General features: G+C 42.4%; 1 protein-coding gene across 19 annotated transcripts in view; it reads right to left on the bottom strand.

The window, feature by feature from the left end:
- Nucleotides 1-23251, bottom strand: part of LOC119650384 (collagen alpha-1(XVIII) chain) — a 768837-nt gene that overhangs the window by 323697 nt on the left and 421889 nt on the right. For 9 of the 19 annotated variants that reach the window (XM_038053124.1, XM_038053126.1, XM_038053129.1 and 6 more), the window contains one exon: nt 2762-2833. The exons of 2 other annotated variants lie outside the window; for them this stretch is intronic. In XM_038053124.1, the coding sequence (XP_037909052.1) occupies nt 2762-2833 (72 nt within the window). Of the gene's footprint in view, nt 1-2761; nt 3121-4074; nt 4383-4424; nt 4462-23251 lie in introns of those variants that run through there. 8 more of the 19 variants (XM_038053135.1, XM_038053142.1, XM_038053143.1 and 5 more) reach the window with 6 other exon arrangements.

Raw genomic sequence — 23251 nt, 5'->3', positions numbered from 1 at the left:
TGACTGGCGTGTTGGGAAGCAGTGTCTTCACGCCAAATGGCACCAACACCTCCTCCTCATCCATACTCTCAATGCGTTGCAGATTCTGTATTAGTTCATGGGAGTTAGCCACTGAATACTTACTATTCATCCTCCCAAGGGCCTGGCACTCATTGATCAACCTCTTGGCGATTTTGTACGTCGGTGAGTTCGATTCCGCAATGATTGCTCCCATCTCATCCCCCTCCTTGTGGATTTTTGGTTGACATCTGATTCTTGGACGCACAATGTTCGGGAATACCGCACTAGCTTCCTTCAATGCTCGATCAGCCCTTTTGATAGATTCGTGAAGCGAAAGCGTTCGAAAGGGGAGGCAATCCAGATTCAGGACATGCAAGAATTTTTATCCGATGACGTCGTAAATGGGAGATATTGCGGGTAGTTCACCACCGGGGGGCCTGATGAAAATGGGGGAAAATTGAACATTTCCGCGTACCCCGGGTCGTAAAAATGGGCATAAATTCAAAATCGTTGGATTTCTGTCGGGGATGTTTCGTTCGAATGGGGAGGCGACCCAGGTTCAGTACATACAAGCATTTTTACTCTCCAGCGTCGGAAACGCGAGATATCTTGGATAATCTACCGACGGAAGGCCTTGTCGAAATCGACGAAAATTGAGAATTTCCACGTAAGGCGAAAATGGGAAAAAATTCAAAATCGGTGGCTTTTTGCCGGGGATGTCTCATTTGAAAGGGGAGGCGACCCAGATTCAGGACATGCAAGAATTTTTACCCTACGACGTCGGAAATGGGAAATATTGCGGGAAATCCTACACTGGAGGACCTGGTGAAAATCGAGGAAAATTGAAAATTTCCACATACCCCGAGTCGTGGAAGTTCCAAATTGTTGGATTTCTGTCGGGGATGTCTCGTTCGAAAGGGCAGGCGACCCAGATTCAGGACATGCAAGAATGTTTACCTTGTGACCTCGATAACGCGAGATGTTGCTGGTAATCAACTACCGGAGGACCTGGTGAAAATCGAGGAAAATTGTAAATTTTCACTAACCCCGGGTCATGAAAATGGGCAAAAATCCAAAATCGTTGGATTTCGTTGAATTTCAAAGAAGTTTTCACTCCCCAGTTTCCAAAAAACAGCCTGGTCATACTTATCTTTGTTCATAATGACGACGTTGTTCGAGTCGATCGTCCACTTTGCGGAATTTACTAGGAAGCGTCAGGGATCCTTTGGTAACGGAGAAAAAAGAGGGATCTACCGAATAACGTGCAGTGATTGTAATAAGATATACATAGGACAGACTAAATGCCTGATACACTTCAAGGAAGCGGTAAGGAGCATTCGGAAACAAAAGTCGTTCATAAGATCATCCGATGCAACACTTACAGTCCAAGAAGGTCATACCATTCAACGGGAAAATCTTGAGTTCTTGCGTCATGCAAACCGAATGACAACCGAATGGACCCTTAGGAACGTTTGGACATTTTGAGAGAAGACGTGTCGCGATTATTAAACACAGACGCAGGGAAGTTCTTTTCAGAGAACATTATCAGAGACTTGTTGATAGACGAAGCCGTGTTGCTCGTTTGGGTTCTCCCGTTTGGAAAAAAATTGAGTTCAGCCAGTAGAGGAACCGAATGGTAAGGGGCTCTTGTGTTGATGAAGGAAATTCCCTGACTTGAAGGTTTCTTTAGCTGGTAGAGCCGGAGGGCTAGCCCGAAATAATGTGCCAAACAGTTCCCGGGTCTGATAAGAGGGAGGTGTTTAGTTTTGCGACGGCCTTTCCCCAACAAAAGTATCCTAAACCATAGATTAATTTCAATAGTATGCACTGAGCGATATTTTTTCCAATGGGAGTTTACTGGTAATATTTTCTTTAAATGCATTGTTAAATTTCAGATTCATTATCTTTCTTGACAAGGAAATTATCTGCAGTTCTCAATTTTCTGCACTGAACCCTAACACATTATTCCTTACAATTAGTAGCAGATCAATTTCCTTGACTTTATGACCAATGACATATGCATATTAGTAGAATAGTTACTGCTCCTTAGATTATCACATGAGGGTGTGCCTAGTATTTCTCTTCCAATTGTGTAACTAACACTCAACTGCTTCAAATGGAATCTAGTCCTATCGTTTCACCATATCAATGAATTGACGGATTTTCCAACAGGAGATCATATTCACTTCACATGGATATAAATTTGGCAAAAGGTCAACTACTGAAGGCATGCATTCTGGGCCTCGAGTAGGAACGTAGAAGGATGTGAATGCCATCATGACCGTTCTGGATGAGGGGGCTGTAAAATTGTGAACTGCATTCAGCTTAAATTGTACACTTGACGTAAATTGGATCCGGCTTGGCCTTATCGGCCAGACTAGGTTGGAGGATATATTGCAGTCCGATGACCTGAAGGCAGTTTCGAATTTACAGCGTCTGATTTATGTCTGAGGAGTTTCCATCAATTTTATTCGCCGTGTTTATATCGGGTGTAATGAGATATTTACTTTCTTGGTAGGAGGGTTGCCTATATGTCCTGACAACAATGCAATTTGCAACGTATGAGTATGCAATCTCCATTATGCCAATTTCCCTCAAAACGTATCTTAGTTTGTTTTGTAACATTGCAGTACTCTCCCAAGTTCCATCAATAAAATAAGGAATCTCGACGAATTCGTACATCAGCAGGAGACATCCTTACCATCAAACCTAGAAAATGAAATAAAAACAAAAAACATGCAAAATCTCCCATAAAACTTACCGCCACAGTTCCTTTGCACAGAATTGGAATAACATCAGGATTCCCATAGATATGAAGTCGAGCGAATGCACCCTGAAGGATGAGGAAATAAAGTGATGCTATCATTTTGGAATTCACAGTTGCAGGTTCGCTTGCCCTTGCAATTGCAATTCGCTGCTCAAGCTATTTGGTGAGCTCTAAAATGTCTGCACTGGTTTACAATGTTCTGTCGTTTGCTATAAAATTTATGATTTAGTTTACAGTCAGTCATAATTTGAATGTTCAACACAATGTGAATTAGAGCATTTTTACATTACTGCCAAGTAGCACGTCGAGGACTTTTATTTGTGCTTTACCAGCGAACCTTGATGATGCATGCCCTGCAGAGCAATCGTAAAGCGTTTTATTTTTCTACCATTTCAGAAAATGGAGAATTTCCAAGACCTTTCTGAAGGATGAAATGGAAGACGTGGACTACAAAGGAATTAATTTTGCTTTTTTGAAGCACATGCGAATCCATTAAGGCTTCCTTTCAGTTCATTATCATTAAAGTATCTTAAACTATATTTTATAATCTCTCCTTTCTTTGAAAAAGTTAAGTAGTTTCGCCATGTGGCCACAAGATCAAGAAAATCGCGGACTGCGATATTCCGATCAAAAGGAATTTTGTTCCTAATCTTGTTCCTACTTTTTATAGAATGTATCGCTTCTGGCATGAGTGGTCCATATGAACGAACCAAAAAAGATATTTTTAAGTTGGAGCAAGGTTCCAGCAAAAACTTATATGTAGCTGTTGCACTTGTGCTTTTTGCGATATTAAATGAATCATCAAAACGCGAAAATAATCAGTTTAGTGATTAACGCTCTTTCATTCACAGTGGAGGGTTCTCGATAAGTACAACTGAGTTTCTAGAATCGCTGAGGGTATTGCTACAAATTTCCGCCTATCGGAATACATTTCGCTAAAGTTTTTTTTAATAATGTATCTATTAATTTTGGAACTAACATGAGTTCCTAATCAGGATAAACACATTCAGTGACCGTCAAATTTTTAAGGCAGAAAGGCCAACATCTTAATTGTGACCAGCGCTCGTTTCACATATTACACACTTTCTCCAAAATTTGCCAAAACAAAATCTTTATTTCTGAGAATCTTAGCCGATCTATTTTGATGTAAATCATTTTTTTATAAAGAATTGAGTTTGAGAAAAGATATCCACGTAGGTCCGACTTAGATCCGATGCGGTCGATGCGTCTGATTTCAGTATCTTTTCACTTTTAATTTAGTATGTCAACTTTGAGATGTTAGAGATTGTTAAAAATATGCAAATGACCCAAAATAACACCGGCACGCGTGGTTCCGATTTCTTCGCATAACAAAGTAGAAACTTCCACAATATTTCACTGTACTGAAACCACTAACTGCGTCTATCTCCCGCTTCAAACTAACCACATTAGTGCGTACTGTCCTTGATAGAGACGCTAATTACATTCACAACATACTCGGACCACAGTATTTCAAATAGTGTGAATTTATTTTTTTTTTGTAGCACGTAAACCGGCTGTTCTTTGAACTTTAAAAAATATAGTACCCAAATGGGTACCTTGTGGCATGGTGGACGCCGGCTAGGCGCGACGCATCAAAAGCAATCTTCGCGACTGAACCGTTAAGAAATTTCAGTACCTTACTTTAAAGTCTAAGAAGCTCCAATACTGCAAATAATTCAATTGGTTCCGCATAGTATACTGGTGTATCTAGAAAACCGATAATAATTTTTCTTTGGTGACTCAAATCACAGCCATCGACAAATAGAAGCAATCGGACGATCTACATACTTGTACTCGAGTAGATGGATCATGTAGAGCATAAACTCTTAGCCACTTGAGGCGAAGATTATGCGGATACTGACCACTATCAAAGAGGCTGTGTGTAAGCTCTGTATCTGGTACACTCCCGGCGATGCAGTTATTCCCACATTCTGTATTAGGGCAACAAAATTGTATGGGATCAATACATCTATCTTAAGATACATATCTAAATTCTTATTTATTGATGACTTCTTGAAATGATGCTTTAAAAATTGTAGATTTATGTTTTTTCCCACTTGTAACGACTATGGCAGTAAAAAGCAAGCAGATATTCAGTCCTCACTTCCAAAAGAGTTTCAACCTGGAATACTTCCAAAGAATCAACGGTAATTATTTTAAAAAAACGTCTTTTTTCGATTTCAGTGATTTTCGCTGACGCTGTGCAGGTCATGTACCTGATCATTTATTCGATGCATCCATTATCTATGTCCAAAGTGCCGTACTTTGCCAAAAACGTACTATGTTCAAGCGTTTTACGCTAAAGCATTATGTTGAAATGTTAAATGTTATTAAGGATAGACCTTCTGCTTCGTTCAGCAGTGCTACTTCAACAATCGCTTCTTGTTTTTGGCATCTCTAAACTGGGAGAAAGACGATTAGGGGTAATCTCTTTACATCCCCATGCCAGGTCCTCCAGCGGCATTGAACAGTGGTGCCTTAATGGTTCACTGCATCAATCAAATTTCAACTTGATCTACACCATCTATACAGCGGGGAAGGGACTACCCTACTCTTACACATCTGATTCACGTTTATCCATCGCTCTGCATTCCAAAGAAGTAACTTCGGCATACTATTAACATACCATCCTGTTTCCAAACCCAGATAAAAGAGAAGGGTTTGAGGGAGCGTACTTTGTCCTATTCTCAGTAAAAAAAAAATAAAATGATGAGATCAGGGAAACAGATAAAGTCTAGTTGGAGTTATTCCACTATGCTAAATCCTAACTGATCTCTCTTGGTGACAGGTGCCGTGACAGGCCGACCAAGAAAATGCATACAATGTCGTTACAAACATGATGATCGGATTGAGTCATAAACCTCGGAGAAATGCTAGCGCGTCCACCTCAGTCGACATGTCAGGACGGGCCTGGGTCCTGTCGAGAAACGGGCATGGATTCTTGATGCATGGACGGCGTCAGGGCGTAAGTAGGTTAATCCAAGCTAAACAAATACGTGTCTTTACGCTAGATGTTGGCACCCTAACTGGAAAGACCATGGAACTAGCAAGAGCCGTTCGGAAAACATAGAACTTGAACGCGGTAAAAATGGCTATAAACTTCTCCGTTTTGGTAGCCCACACAGTCAATACGGTGTTAGAATTGCCATTTCAGAGGGTTTCCGTGACGCCATTAAAACAGTCGAACGATGACTGAATGATGAAATTCACCATTATATCAACTGTCCGCACTATTCATTTCACTTCACCACGTACGTACCACAGACAGATCGACCTGATACCGAGAAAGATGCATTTGGCCAATTTCTCAATGAAAAGACTTGTAATGTGCCTGCAACTCTCGGGGTCACCAAGCTATGTAAGCGGTACATCAACCGAGATACTTGGCTTTGGAAATACGGTGTTCAAATGAAGGTGCGTCAAAGGGTAGTATAGGTCCCGGGGCGAAACGTGGATTGGTACCCACGATGGAGCATAAAACCTGGGAAATGCCTGCTGAACCAACACCAACAGCTCTACTACCAAACCCTATCTCCACCTCCACGTGGTGAGCGCTGGGAGCTCTTTCTTGACGAAAAGCTGCAGACGGAGAAGGATGAAGGCGAGTCTCCCGCGTCTAAAAACGGGACAAATTGTACCAACTGGTCCTCCAGGTTGGGGGTTGGGTAGGGCTGACAACCCTACACGGAAAACAACATGTTACGAAGCCACAACAGGAGCCTCGGATAGGACGGATTTTAAAACGACGGACCCGGCAACGACAAAGGAACAACGATTGGCGCATTTTCTCATGGAACGTGCGCTCCCTGTACAGAGATGAAGCTGATAAGCAGCTAGCCGATACCTTGTCCCAATATAGGGCTGATATAACAGCGTTGCAAGAGATGCGATGGACAGGGACCGGTTTCCTGGAGAAGAGCCACTACACCATATATTATAGCGGTCATCCAGTAAACCATGTGCTCGGAGTAGGTTTCTTAGTCAGCCAAAAAATGAAACCTACTGTTATCGGCTTTGAAAGCATAAGCGAACGGCTATGCACTCTGCGCTTGCAAGGCAAGTTTAGAAATATAAGCCTCATAAACGTTCACGCCCCTACAGAGGAGACTGCAGAGTCGGAGAAGGATATCTTCTACGAGGCAGTAGAAAGAACCCTCGAAGCCTGTCTCAGATATGATATCAAAATCATACTTGGGGATTTTAACAGCCAAGTAGGGAAGGAGCCCGTATTCAGGCGATACGTTGGCTCCCATAGCTTACACGATAAAACAAATGATAACGGACTGCGGATTATTCAATTAGCAGGGTCACACGAAATGGTTGTCGGAAGTACCTGGTTTGCGCGGAAAGCGGTCCACAAACATACGTGGGCCTCTCCAGACGGGACCACTTTCAACCAAATTGACCACGTGTTGATCGAACGCCGCCACCTCTCAGCCTTGATGAATGTCAGAACATATAAGGAGGCCAATATAGACTCGGATCACTATCTTGTTGGCATGGTGCTCCGAGCTCGAATAACAATACCACCTAGAATCCCCTCTGACAATCAGGTGAGAGTGAACACTGAAGCCATCCACAACACAACCCTCCGCGACACCTATAAGAGGGAAATGGATGCCGCAATAACCGCAGTCAACAGAGGACCTGGAGATGAAGCATCAACTAATGATCTTCACAACCACCTGAAGAACGTTATCATGGATACGGCCACAAATATACTTGGCCCCAGCCGCAAAAGGAGTCGGAACGGCTGGTTTGACGATGAATGTAAGCTAGCAACGGAACGGAAGAATGCCGCATACCGAGTAATGTTGCATTCTCAAAGAACGCGGGCACGCGCAGAGACTTATCACGAACTCCGTCGAGCGGAGAAGCGACTTCATAGACGGAAAAAGGAAGCCTGGGAGAACCAACAAGTCTGTGAACTAGAAAAGTACAGGGAGCAACCGCACCAGGCGCGGAAGTTTTACCAACAAGTCAGCAGGATGAAGCCTTATACACCTCGATGCTCATCCTGCCGAGACAAAGAGGGAAATCAGATTTCCGACAGAATGGGCATATTAGAGCGATGGGTTGAGTACTTTGATGAGCTACTGAACAACCAGAACATCGGCGAGTTGGAGGTCCCGCCAACTGAAGACGACGGACAAATACTGACACCACCAAGTTTAGGAGAAACAGTCCGTGCAATTCATCGCCTAAAAAATCATAAGTCGCCAGGAGCCGATGGAATTACAGCCGAATTGGTTAAATATGGAGGCGACCAGTTACACCAAGTGGTTCATCAACTTGTGCTCAAGGTATGGGACAGCGAATCAATGCCTGACGATTGGCAACGAGGCATAATCTGTCTCATACATAAAAAGGGAGATATCACACAGTGCAGCAATTATAGAGGTATCACGTTGCTGAGTACCATCTATAAGATATTCTCCACTATCTTGCTAGGCCGGATAGCCCCATACGCCCAGAACATCATTGGCCCATACCAAAGAGGCTTCACTCCAGGCAAATCAGCAACAGATCACATTTTCTCTCTGCGGCAGGCGATGGAAAAACTGTTGGAATATGGACAACAGTTGCACCATCTGTTCATCGACTTTAAAGCCGCCTATGATACCATAGCCAGGGTAAAACTGTACACGGCCATGAGAGAATTCGGTATCCCGACGAAATTAATAAGACTGACTAGGCTGACCCTGACCAATGTGCGAGGCCAGATAAAAGCAGCAGGATCACTCTCAAGACCATTCGACATCAACAACGGTCTACGACAAGGGGATGCGCTATCATGCGTCCTCTTTAACCTGACCCTCGAGAAAGTGATCCGTGATGCTGAGGTGAATGCAAGAGGTACGATCCTCTTCAAGTCCACCCAACTACTGGCCTATGCTGACGATATCGACATCATGGGAAGAACCACCCGAGACGTACAAACTGCCTTCATCCAGATCGAGCAGGCGGCGCGAGATCTTGGGCTGCACATCAATGAAGGCAAGACAAAATATATGGTGGCAACGTCAGCACCGAAGACCAATCAACCAACAACATCAAACCGCACTGGTCAAACACAAACACGAACAAGAATAAGGATAGGAGAATACAACTTTGAGACCGTTGACAATTTCTCCTATCTAGGGTCGAGAATCACAACCGATAACAACTACGTTGATGAAATCCGCGCACGGTTGTTGTCAGCCAACAGAGCCTATTTCAGCTTACAAAGACTGTTCCGCTCGAAACGTCTCACCATAGGGTCAAAGCTCTTACTGTACAAGACCGATCTTGCCAGTCCTCATGTATTCCTCGGAAACTTGGGTTCTTAGCAAGAAAAATTGCGAACTCTTGGCCGCGTTCGAGAGAAGAATCCTCCGAAGAATTTTTGGCCCCCTACATGAGGATGGACGATTCCGTAGCCTACACAATGACGAAATCTATGAGCGATACCATGACCGTCCGGTTGTGGATAAAATCCGGCTCAATAGGTTACGGTGAGCGGGTCACTTAATCCGTATGGATGAAGATGATCCCACCCGGAAAGTCTATAAGGGCAATATCTATGGTAGAAAAAGAAGACGAGGCAGACCCTGCCTAAGATGGAGCGATGGCGTGGGCCAGGACGCCAGACAGCTTTTAGGGATATCGAATTGGTGGACCTCGGCGCAAAACCGGGATGTCTGGAGTTCCTTATTAAGGCAGGCCTAGACCGGATACCGGTTGTTGCGCCGTTGATGATGATGATGATCTTGCTAGGCCGGATAGCCCCATACGCCCAGAACATCATTGGCTCATACCAAAGAGGTTTCACTCCAGGCAAATCAGCAACAGATCAGATTTTCTCTCTGCGGCAGGCGATGGAAAAACTGTTGGAATATGGACAACAGTTGGCACCATCTGTTCATCGACTTTAAAGCCGCCTATGATACCATAGCCAGGGTAAAACTGTACACGGCCATGAGAGAATTCGGTATCCCGACGAAATTAATAAGACTGACTAGGCTGACCCTGACCAATGTGCGAGGCCAGATAAAAGCAGCAGGATCACTCTCAAGACCATTCGACATCAACAACGATCTACGACAAGGGGATGCGCTATCATGCGTCCTCTTTAACCTGGCCCTAGAGAGAGTGATCCGTGATGCTGAGGTGAATGCAAGAGGTACGATCCTCTTCAAGTCCACCCAACTACTGGCCTATGCTGACGATATCGACATCATGGGAAGAACGACCGGCGACGTACAAACTGCCTTCATCCACATCGAGCAGGCGGCGCGAGATCTTGGGCTGCACATCAATGAAGGCAAGACAAAATATACGGTGGCAACGTCAGCACCGAAGACAAATCAACCAACAACATCAAACCGGACTGGTCAAACACAAACACGAACAAGAATAAGGACAGGAGAATACAACTTTGAGACCGTTGAGAATTTCTCCTATCTAGGGTCGAAACAGCTACGATGATGAAATCCGCGCACGGTTGTTGTCAGCCAACAGAGCCTATTTCAGCTTATAAAGACTGTTCCGCTCGAAACGTCTCACCATAGGGTCAAAGCTCTTACTGTACAAGACTATGATCTTGCCAGTCCTCATGTATTCCTCGGAAACTTGGGTTCTTAGCAAGAAAAATTGCGAACTCTTGGCCGCGTTCGAGAGAAGAATCCTCCGAAGAATTTTTGGCCCCCTACATGAGGATGGACGATTCCGTAGCCTACACAATGACGAAATCTATGAGCGATACCATGACCGTCCGGTTGTGGATAAAATCCGGTTCAATAGGTTACGGTGGGCGGGTCACTTAATCCGTATGGATGAGGATGATCCCATCCGGAGAGTCTATAAGGGCAATATCTATGGTAGAAAAAAAAGACGAGGCAGACTCTGCCTAAGATGGAGCAATGGCGTGGGCCAGAACGCCAGACAGCTTTTAGGGATATCGAATTGGTGGACCTCGGTGCAAAACCGGGATGTCTGGAGTTCCTTATTAAGGCAAGCCTAGACCGCATACCGGTTGTTGCGCCGTTGATGATGAAATGAAGGTGCGTGAAAGAAACGCCTCTATCATCTTTTAAGTTTCTCGAGAACTAAAGGCTCGCCAATTGGCAAATTTACAGGAATGCCAACTGGGAAGCAAAGAAAGTGATCGCTGTCACCCGAGCGGTCCATTACAAAAATCTTTACGATAAACTGGACTCTCGGGATGGCAAGAGCAATCTGTATCGACTTGCAAAAGCCGAAACGAGCGCATACAGGATATGGAACACTTCTGTTAATGACAAGAACGTCACTTTGCTTACCTGACGCGACGGATATTTCGAGTAAATTTCAACTGAAGAATTTGCCCATTCTCTACTTCCACAATCATTGCCGACATTTGGAGCAGTTCCACCTGTCAGGGCAATTGGGACCCTACACTGTGGCTCAGTGAATTGTTTAATCGGGTTATTCAGGAAGGAGGAACACCATCTGATTGGTAAGAAAGTACCACTATCCCAATATGGGAAAAGGAAGGTAGTCCATCAGAATGTTCAAATTATCGTCCGATGCGGCTATTTTCCCATACCATGAAGATTTTTGAACACATTCTTTACAACCGTATTCGCCAAATCGTTGAAATAACCGTGAATCAAGTCGCATTTGCCAAGAACTGCGGAATTATTGACTCAATACGCGCTGCGCGGTTACTCATGGAGAAACTCCGTTTCATTGCATTTCTGCATCTATCTGCCACACGAACTCATCTGGTATGCTCTACAACAACATTAAGTGAGAGAACAACTCGTGCACTGAGTTCAATTGCTCTTCCACCTTCCGAAAAGTTAAATGCGAAGTGTGGCAGGTATATCAAAACTACTTCGTGTCTCTGTTGGTCTTCATCATCGAAGCGCCCCCTGACCAGTCCTTTTTGTTCTTGTCGTCTAATAGCAAAAATGATGTGGAGCAACTTGTCAAAAAATGGAATGATCGTCTCATGCAACATGGTCTCTGGTTCAATATGAATACAACTGAATTTTTGAGGACCAATTACAATGAAACGGGCACAATCACTGTCAGTGGCAGTGATCTGCCCAGAACTGAGCGGTTTAAATACCTCCGGTCAATGCTATCAGCCAATGGAGAACTGCGTTATCAAATTGCTTGACGCATTAATTCATCCTGGATGAAGTGGCGTTCCACAACTGGTATTCTTTTTGACCAACGTATCAACGAACGTCTCAAATCTAAAATTTATCGCAATGTCGTCCGTCCTGTCGCTCTCTATGGTTCTGAGTGTTGGCCGATTATAAGAAACAATGACCGACGTCTTCCGGTAATGGAGACGGAGATGTTGATTTGGAGTAGTGGCGTGACGCGTCTTGATCACATCCGAAATGAGGATATCTGCGATCGAGATAGGGTAAGGATAGGCTCAGTAAATTTCTAAAACTTGGTAATTTACTGTTAGTAAGTCTATTTGAGCAGATATCGGAATGGGACATATTTTAGGGCCTAGATGAAGCGCACTTTGCTGATTTTTCTCGGATTTTTAAGTTGGATAGTTTGCGAAAATTAATCCTGTCTCACTTTAAGTGTGTACATTTTGACTCCTTGCTGGCACACTTTGCAATTCACGGCAAAACTAATATCAGTTTCGGAATTCAAAGTCTTGGAGAAATGTTAGACTGATCACCTTATTCGACGCGGCAGGACTTGTTAGCCCTGTCAAGAACGGAGGAATTCAAAAGAGCCCTTCGGAAGAGGCAAACTGATATTTGTGCTCCATAAGAAGCTCGATAGTGCGATGCCAAATGTTGCGTCATATAACGCGAACGCGGTGAAAATGGCAATAAACTACTCTATTTTCGTAATCCATGCACGTAATATGGTGTCGACATCTTCAAGTGTTTTCGTCATGCCATTGAAGAGGTCATATGATTTGATGAAAGACTGATTAAGATCACTATTATATTAGTCATAAAATCAAGCTAAAAACGGAATGTATTTTGTAGCTTAGGGGCATACCCTGATGTTCTATAGATTTCCTAGTTTCTGAGAAAGCTTCCCGTGTTCCATTAAATTTGCAGTTTTTAACTCCTTGTTTTCCTACACCACCGCTAATGTTGAAAATGAGGTCTTTTATATGACGGAAATAAAATCTACCTCTCTTGCTAATCACTGTATATGAGGAATGACAAAATCTCTATATGCCCATTAAATTTCGTGCAATAGGTGAAAAAATTGTAAATGCTCAACAGACGGACGAATTGCGTACAAGATCGCCAGAAAAAAACGAGGCTAATGCGACCGCTAACCTGTCCGAATTTTTTGACAGTACAGTGTCGGGTGACGTTAGGAGGGTGGGAGGGGGACAATAAATAGAAAACAATACTGTATGAGAACTAGCTAAGAGCTAGGAACTATATTGCTGTCCGTTTTAGTATTAGCCGTGCCACTCCTTCCCTTATTCAAGCCGTTTTTCAATTCAGCCTTTTTTGGGTTGACACTGCAAATGGAAGACATCTTCTTGTTTTAATTTAACTTGATTTTCGCTTTTTGACGCTTCGATAAGAAGATCATTGAATCTTGTTTTATAGTACCTCAAGGATAGGGTAAATAGATCCTTAGCATTGTTTTATAGCAGTGGGGCGACAATTCTGTGTCGCGTAACATGCACTCTGGATGACAAAATATGGCGGAACCTTTCTGTAAGTAAAGCTGATTTCGCTACCACTTGTGCAGTCTTTTGGAACTTATCTTTTACTAACTTGGTATACTCATTACAAGACGGGGGTGTAAGCTAAAAAATCGACCAGTTATCTAGCCAAAATTGGATGCTTCTTTCGGGCTTCCCAGTTTACTTGCTAAGAATCTAAGTCTATGAAGAATACTTGAGGACTAATAAAATATTTTTCTTGTACAATGGAAGCTTTGAACCTATGGCGACATGCACTGAGGAAAACTAGTGGGTAATAATGACGAGTACCATCTTTCTACTAGCGCATGGAAGTCCTAAGAGACACTACTAGAGTATAAGGTCCAGTGTCATCTAAGTCATGTTTAAATGGTTCAGTATCTGAAGAAGTTATGACAGGTAAGTTACTATTAAAAGAGTTAAGTAATTGCTTTGCTCTTTTCTCTATTTTGAGTGGAATATTATGACAGCATCTACCCATACCAAACTAATAATATTTGGGTAGATTCGAAACGTCACAATCATATTACGGCTCTTTTCACACAGGCAGTAAGTCGCTGTCGGGTTTTGAATCCATTAAGACAAATAACACCGCATGAGGAAACTCTTTATATCCATGAGGAGGTTAGCCAAATGGGAGCAAATAAGCACCGGCAGATAAAATATAGAAGGGATACCCAGAAATCAAATATGGAAGAGTTTTACGTCACGGTTTCTCAGAAATCTACTACCGGCAGTCTTTGTTAGTGTGCAAGCGGGGTGCCGGCCGTTGATGCCCAATGCAGTGGAAAACTTGGCTACTGCGGCATCTAATGATATAACAGATAACAGTGCAAATAAGATTCACACCGAATACCTTTTGTAAGGGCTCGAAGCTGAAGGTTACAACCATTCCCCCTTGGCAGTAGCGATTCATCGCGGGATATGGCGATAGCCCCTAGTCATATTAGGCAGTAAAACAACAGTACAATTGGGGGATATTTTGAACAGTCTTGGGCACTAGAGACCATAACCATAAAATAATTGAAGGAAACATCAACGCGTGGGTCTTGTAGTGAGGAAGCCGAATGGTTATGTCAGTACTTTATTGGCTTGACTCTACAATACCCCCACAATGATTATGAAATAATCTTTCTCAAAATTAGGAACCGAGAAAGCGACAGTCGAAGGTGCAATAGAAATGAAAAAACTGGGATAGATGGCTGGTCCATTGATGCTTTTGGGAAGGAGAGGTTCCGGGCGGTTCAAGAAGGGACTCACGACACAACGGAGAAAGCACTGGAAAAGCAGAGTCAGTTAACCCAATGAATATCTGGAGCGTAGAATCCGAAACCGTAGAATACCAATCTACTGATAAAACTAGACAATGTTGCTATTAAGATCATCTTCTATGCGAGCAAGCAGACTTTGCCAAAGGGAAGGTGAAAAGCCAGAACTTTTGAGCCACGAAAGAATACCGAAATCTTCGTAGTAGCCAGTAAAAGTAAAGTAAACGGAATTACTTTAGCCGTCTGCGCCTTGAGGTAAAAAAGGCAACAAAGGCTAATCCATTTCTAGCAAAGATGATGCCTCATAATGAGGAGTCCAAATTTAGTAGCAGACTGCCGTCAAGCAAGCATGTTGAGCCAAAGAAGAGTGAGTTCGCAATACCAGCCAATCGCGACTAGGAAGGAGATTGCAGCAACGCGATAATTCCGAAAGGGATTGGAAGAGTCAACCGGCTGTCCTGAATGCCCGGTGCTCAAATGTTGCAAGGAGGTAGAGAGGGCAGTAACGCTGTCTGCTGAGTCAACACCAAAATGGCCATGAGAAAACCTGCATGAGATGGCACTTGAAAACGCGGTATTTACCATGGTTTGCTGGCCGTGATGCAATCGGCGGATGTTCTGAGGCTTCGTACATCGGTTAACAGCAGCCCAGCATAGGGCAGCTGGAACTGTGCGTTGACAAGTCTTGAATATTACAAGTGTGTAACCGCCAATACACGTGCGGTATCCAAGCATGCCACAACAACCTCCAATTTATTGGAGGACGGTTCATCGATTTACCAGAGCGCGCTCCGAATCTAAGAAATCTTTAAAGAACTATTGGATGGGCTTAAAAGAAGTCTATAGCGAACACATACCTCGGGGTTGAGCCCTGGTTTAGGGCATGCTTCGTATGTGCTCAACGGTGGAGTTGGACTCGAGGTGACAGTGGTGTTAAATAAGTTAACCTCCTAGAGTTGCACCCCCAGTGAGGGTTTTGTAATGGTGCACTCTTCGAGAAATCTTCAATCTAGCTTGCCAGAGAAAAGCCGCCCCTTTGAAGGGGAAGTATGGCTATAAGGTAACGTGTACAATGAGCTTGTCCTTAATGCGCCGCTACAGCCGTGGACCGGACCAGGTTATGTTCCATTTTTTGAGATTTGCGGACTCCCTGCTGAGTTCGTAAGCAATAGGACCGTGGTAAACGCAATAGCCGCGATACAAGAAAGGCTCCTGAAACTGTACCAAGCCGAAGCGCGAGTCCACCACCGAAGCAGAGTGACAGTGGACTCGCGGTGGTAGGCTGGGAAATGAGGATGGTTTTAGCTTTCTGCAACGAGTTACACTAGCATCTCCATTCATAAAGAAAAAATTAAAAACATCTGTGGGAAGAGTATAATCACTTGGATCTTCGAACCGGAAGGATTTCGAGGGATCAATTTGAGAACACGGTTGAGCATGCTTCATGAGTTTTTATCGTCACTAAAAATAGATAAAATAAATTGTTGTTTATGAAACTCTTACAATAAGCTTCAGTTCAGAGGAAGTGCTGTATACAAATTTGATAGGGAATCTAGTGTAGTTTTCCCTTGCAAAGTCCACCTAATTTTGTACTGCAATCTTTAGAATTACACAGGCATCTTCAACTACTCATCCAGGACTGTGCCTTCCAGATATTAATAATGAAACAACAGGCATTCATTTGATTTGCCTGTTGAAACCATGGATTGCTGTTTCGTGAAAGGCACAATTATGTTGTAGATCATTCTACCCACAATGCCGACATTCCGTTGATGCATTGCTCATGGATACGTGCTCAGTGCATCTTCAAGAAATAATGAAATCTCAATCATGAAGAAAAAGTAATTGACGAAATTGATCACGAGGACAGATTCATAGCGCCATAAAGTCAATTAATTAGTTTTGTGCTTGCAGGAAGTCGGCGTTTTTCATTTAAACATTAACAAGTTGTTTTCGTTCTTTAAATTTTTATGTGCTGAGAACGTCTCTATATATGGCGCCCCTCCTATTATATCTTTGTAATAAGGCAAGGGCAATACGTTGAAAAATTAAATTAAAATCTATTCCGTGTAATGCGTATAATTAGTTTCATTGTTATGCGATATCCGCTTTTCCAAATGCGATAGTTATCTTATTCTGTACTTTGTGTATTTAAGATCCAGGATTGGTATTTCAAAATTCAACACTTCTGCAAGCTTTTAAAGTATCTCAGAAGTTAATGTTTGCTCCGAAATTGAACATCGCGCTAGTTATCCTACAAGTAGAAGGATGAGTACTGCTCCTGACCTCAGCAAATAGGTAGGCATGCCACAATCCTTCTTTATGGCTCACCATAAAATTTCATAAATTAAAGATTAGAAAACCACGAACCATGCGAAGCTCCTTCAGAACCGTCTCCAATGCTATACAAGGAAATACATACACATGTGGAAAATGGTGTCAGCGTGAAGTTTTCCATATCCTATTTCTGACGCTCTGCATCTGCATCGTCTTGATAATATATTTTCAATTTTCTTTTTCCCAAACGATGGTATTCACGTGAAAGTTTTGATGTTATAACCCTTAAAACCGTAGTTTCACCACTAACACTTTTTTCGGGATGATTTCAAAATATCGCAGGCTGTCAAGGAGATGAGATGTGGGTCAAATGGGAACGGATGAGCATATTTTCAGAGAGAAAACAATGTGTACAAGCATAACATATAGGGTACTCATATGTAGTTTTCCTGCATTCAATATACGGATGAGTGCACAGGCATGTATGTCCTTAAAAAGACACAGCCTAGTTTAACAAGAATTTATCCAGAATTGAATGGCGTAGAACATTCAGCTCTGCGCATATGCATCAAAAGCAGTTTTCCATAAGAAATATATTTAATTCTAACTCACGTGGCACGTTTCTGAGCACATAAGGACACGCATGTAGGTAGCATGTGTACTCCTTCATATTAAATATGCATGTTATTCTGGATTGAAAAGAAGGCCAAAACGCGAAGGAACGCTTGAAAGTTAGGAGCTTCAGTTCAGTCCCCACAGATAAACATGCATACATATGTATATATGGATATGTGCACATTAACCCAACCCCGAGAATAACATTTTCTTACAAATTTACTAATCTCAAAGGAAAGCAACGAAATCGAAACCGTAAAAGTACCGGTTTTGAATATACTTTAAAATTTTTGTGTACATAATTTTCGGAAAATCGCTCACTAGGGATTGAGTTTTCTGACCGACATTACAGGAGGAAAATTTTAGAGCCAAGGCAAGGTACGGATATGTTATGTATATTTACCTCCTACGTGTTTAGAGAGCCCTGAGGATAGGAATAATTATGGGGTGTACATATAGAAGTCGCTGCTTTATAGGAAATTCAATATCGGGAATTTTCCTTCAAATACAATTGCTTTTACATATTTATAACATACTCTCTCTTGGTCATGTATGTAATATAGCATGAGTTGGTTTTTCGAGACTTTCCACGGCATAGATACTTTCATACCAATTTAGGTAAGCAAGTTGAGTAAAACTTTGAGAAAGAAATTTTGCTTTCTGAAATATGCTTCAATTCTTCTATCCGAAATTTAGCTAATCTGATATCCCAATTGATCCTATATTTAGACAACTTCCAAGTTCATGAGGCAAGGTCTAAAAAGATCCCCAGTGAAACCTGGAAACCATAAAAATATTGATGATTTCCGTGTTTGAGCTATAGAATTTTATTCAGAATTCCGAAGGACAGTGTAGGCTTGGCCATAAATACGTTCATAAAATTGAGCTCAAACACACCCTGTAAGGTCCCCCACTCCCACCGCTCTTATATTTTTGAAATAATTTAGCCTCCGAATAGATGAATTCATAGGTTTGCATCCACTTAACGGAGGAGGTGGAGGATTATGATACCGATTTCCAAAGGTTCCGAATGAGTATAAGGGAGCGATCAATAACTGGGCACCACTTTCGGCAACATTGCTCCAATACACAAAGATAAGACAGCGTCTGAAGAATTATCTCCCCTATGAATGAAACCATCAGCTCCCGCCTATGCTTTTGGAATATTTGGATCGTAGGAGAAGATTGATTACAATTCCAGGGGAATCTCATTATAGCCAGATAAGTAAAACCATCAGACTTAGATGCTTCGTTTGATTTGGAGTGGTTGAATCATTAAAATCATTATTAGCAACCGGAGACCACCTAGAGGACAAAGCTCTACCATATATTTAAAAAGTTGAGGAAAGTCCACCCCAATTATTGAAGCACTTAAGTGTCCCGTCAACAAGTGATTGCATGCCTCTGTGCTAATCAGCGTCCAGAGCAAGAGGGTTCATCTTGCCACTGGACAACAGCAACAGCAGCTTCGTGGCTGTCATTCATCGGACCCAGGAATGAAAATTCCAGTATTCGCACTTTCATTTGTATGCACCCTATCCAGAAACGAACATTAGAAATGTATCTATAACATACAGCATTTTCAAGTCTATGGTGAAAGTAACAACAAAAAGAAAACGTTAATGATTATTTTGGAATGTTAGGGAATTCTATATTAAAATTGAAAATATTTCAAAAGATTTCTGGAGTTTAACAAATTTAAAAGGTAAGAGGATCTTTGTCAGAAATAAAGTAAAAATGATTATTAATGTTGTAAAAAAGTGAATTCCGGGATAGGAAGTAGAAAATTTAAGGGAAGGTAATGGAAAAAATACAGTATGTTAGCAAACTAGAGGTGTGGATTTTTAAAAAATTTACATGATATTCAGCGCTAACTTGGCTACCGTAATATAAATCTCAATTCAAACGCATTGCTAGTAGAAAATGTGTGGTAATGGCATACAATACTGAAGGTTTTCCCGTAGACAAGAAAAAAATTTTGACGTCTTATATATGACTTTGTGATAACGGAGGTGAAAACGTTGTTCTGGATCGCGAGCACCTGCCGTGCAGACATAATCTCACCGTTCTCTTCGGACACGGACTGTTTTGCAGGCCACAGTGAGAGCGCCGCCGGTACTAGCGCAACAGTACTGGTTTGTACTAAGTGCAGAGTTAGCATTCATAACAGTGGATGCGATCAAACGCCTCTACTGCGAGTTCTACAGCGTAACTCCACGCGATATCTGTAGGCGCAACCATAACTACCATGAAACTCCCTCAAGGAGGCCAACAGCGAATAAGTGGGCCAAGAACACATCCTCCAGAAATTCTTTGGAATATATGCTCTCAGAGGGCTATACCAATACCAGATAACCTCCGGTCAGGCTTTGTGGCAAGAGCGACATCAGATGAATCCCGTGCATGCTCGGGTTTGATCACCCTCTTCGAGTACGTGGGAACGGCGCTCCCCAACGGGTTGACTGGAATAAGGATGGTATGGTATGCGTATAGAAGCAAATTCCAAGATAAGATAAGGCTAAACTTCAAAGTCGATGAGAACCTTTGGACTGAAGGCTGACCGAAACAACGGTGACTTCATACACTAGATGGGTATGCAAATCAATCCTAAGACCAAGAACACTAGAGAACTAGATGTAAAGCAGCCGAAACCCGCTGCCGGACGGAATACAACTTAAAGAAATAAAAGGAGTGGTGAAGCTTCGACCCTTAACATAATAATTTAATATTTTAGTGGATAATAGATGACCTTCTCGAGTAGGTCTCGTGTTTGAGACTTCGTAGAGAAACGTAGAGAAACTAGAAACGATTAAGCAGCTTTAAGTACGAGGCACGTCCAGAGAGAAAGAGTGGTCAATTTGTGTAGAAAAATTAGTTTAGAAAGAAAAACACGAGGTCTGATCAAAAAGTTCCAGAACTTTTCAAATTGAGAGCTTTCACGTTGCTGCTTAGCTCATTTTTTAGTAGGAACCTTTCTGAGTAATCTCCATTTTGTTTCGTTGCTCTAACCTTCTTCAAACCAATTGCTTAACTGTTTTAGTGAAGTCTGTTTTTCGTGTTCCGCATTTTTTGTCATGGACGTGAAGGAGAAGCAACGTATTTGCGTCAAATTTTGAGTTAAATTGGGTAAATCGTTCGCGGAAACTTTTCAAATGCTAAAGCAATCCTTTGATGGTGAAGCGATGAGTCGTTCACGATATTATGAGTGATTTAAACGGTTAAAGAAAGGCAGAACATCAACAGAAAATAACCCTTGTTCAGGAAGGCCTCCAACCTCAATTGATGACTTTCATGTGATCAAAGTGAACACGCTTGTGCGCTCTAATAGCCGTTTCACGATTGGAGAGATGACAGAGAAGTGCGATGTCGCGCTTGGGTCATATCATGTCATTTTGACCTAACAATTGGAGATGAGACGGGTTGCAGCCAAGTTCATTCCACGGCTGATGACAGAGGATCAACAAGCACATCGCCTATAGGTTTTTCAGGATCTCTTGAAGTGACCAGTCTTGGGTTTTAGGCTATTAAGTGGAAACCAAAGTTCAGTCGTCCCATTGGAAGTCAAAAAATTCACGAAGCCCAAAATAAGTTCGCCAGGTGAGGTCAGCCTTTAAAGTGATGCTCACTGTTTTGTTTGGTTCGAAGTGTGTCATCCATCATTCATTTTTGCCACAAGGCCAGAAAATTAATCGTTATCGTTACCTCCAAACCTTGAGAACATTACGTTGAAAGATTCGTCGGAAGAAGCCACAATTGTGGGCGACAGGCGAGTAAATTTTCCACGACGACAACGCGCCTCATTCGCGAGTGTTTTGCCAAAAACTCAATGACCTTTCCCCATTTCCTTATTTTCCTGACATGGCTCCGTGTGACTTCTGGCTGTTCCCAAAACTCAAGTACCCAATGAAAGAACAGCGGTTTCAGACGATAGAGGTCAATGAAAATAACGCTGGAACCGCAGAACAGCATCCATGAAACAGAGTTTTCCAGATTCGTAGAACAGTGTAAACACCGGTGGGAGAAGTGTGTACGCTTCCAAGGGGAGTATTTTGATATATTAGAATAATTGTAAATATTTGTAAGATTTATTGAGAAAGTTCTGCAACTTTTTGATCAGACTTCGTACAACCTTACATTTCTACATATGTGGATTATATTTCAAAGTAGTCGCCCACAATTTTGATGTACATAACGAGGCCGGGGGTCAATTTTTCGAAGTCATCTCCGCCAGCTCCTTCACTCATTTCTCCACCTTTCCCTTCACTTCTTCCTCTGTTCAAAACCGTTTTCTCGCCATGTTCACCCTCAAGGATGTAACAAATGGTGAAGTGAAGGCGCGAAGTCAGGGGAATGCAGAATGGTACAAAACGTCTTATCTAAAGGAGTGCAGGAATTGCTTCGTGGCGTTAACCGTTAACCGTCCAGCAAGTAGTTTTTCTTTGTTAGTATGTCCCTCGTTTTATTCTGAATGGGGCCTCTTCATTTTTTTTTAGGATCTCGCAGTATCTCGCTACCTTGATGGTCATATATTCAATTACATTTATGACGTGATTTTTCAGCCGAAATTGTGGCGTTCAATTTTTTCGTAGAAGATGAAAATGGGTAATCAAACTCCACTAACATAATAACTTCATTAAAAGTCTTAGCTATACTTTTTCGCTTTACAGCAGGGTAGCGGATAACGGTGCCGATAGAATGGATCGACATTTTTCAACGGCCTAAGAGATGATCCAAACTCAAAAGCTTCCAAGATACCAACTTAGAATTGGTCTCATTTTGAAGGAGCTGTGGGGTTATATGCTGCAAACATATCGAAAAATATTTCCTACGTACCTCGGCCGCTATAAGTGAAATGAAGAACATTGAAATGAGGTTTAACAAGAAAGTCTAAAAGTGAAGCGAAATCACTGACGACTACTATTACTAATGGTTTCTTCAAGATCCGGTGAAGAGCAGCAGCGCACTACCAAAGAAATTGTTGAAATATAAAACACCAAATTTCATTCAATGGTTAAATCATTTGCCTGTAGAAGAGAAAAGAATTGGAAACTACCGTACGAGGAAATAACGTTTTCAAATTACTCCTTTCCATCCAGGCATCCTCATCATCAAAGGCGCAACAACCGGTATCCGGTCTAGCCCTGTCGTAACAAGGAACACCAAACATCCCGGCTTTGGGCCGAAGTCCACCAATTCGATATCCCTAAAAGCTATCTAGCGTCCTGGCATTTTGATGTAGGTAACGAGGCGAGGATAAACATGTTTAAGCCCCCTCCGACAACTCCTTCGCTCACTTGTCCACCTCCCCCTTAATTTCTTCCTTCATTCGAAACCTTTTTCCTACCAGGACTGACAGGGAATAAGAGGGTGGTTCAAAACGTCCCACACAAATCAGTTCAGGAGTTGCTTCGTGACGTTCGCTGTATAAGGTCAGGGATTTTCTCCAGCTAGCGGGCTCTCCTTGTCAGCCTGCCCCTCCATTTATTCTGAATCTGAATCGGCCTTCTCAATTTTTAGGGTCTCACACTGCTTACGCTTTTATCACCCAAAATACGGATGCCATCACTTTTTCAGCTGAAGTTTGAATTTTTGGCGGAACTTGCAAATGTGTAGCGCTGCTCTTGAGGC

The sequence above is a fragment of the Hermetia illucens genome, chromosome 2, assembly GCF_905115235.1.
Source record: "Hermetia illucens chromosome 2, iHerIll2.2.curated.20191125, whole genome shotgun sequence".
Lineage (NCBI taxonomy): Eukaryota > Metazoa > Arthropoda > Insecta > Diptera > Stratiomyidae > Hermetia > Hermetia illucens.
The sequence above is the reverse complement of the archived record's forward strand: the minus strand, read 5'-3'. Positions and strand labels throughout refer to the sequence as shown.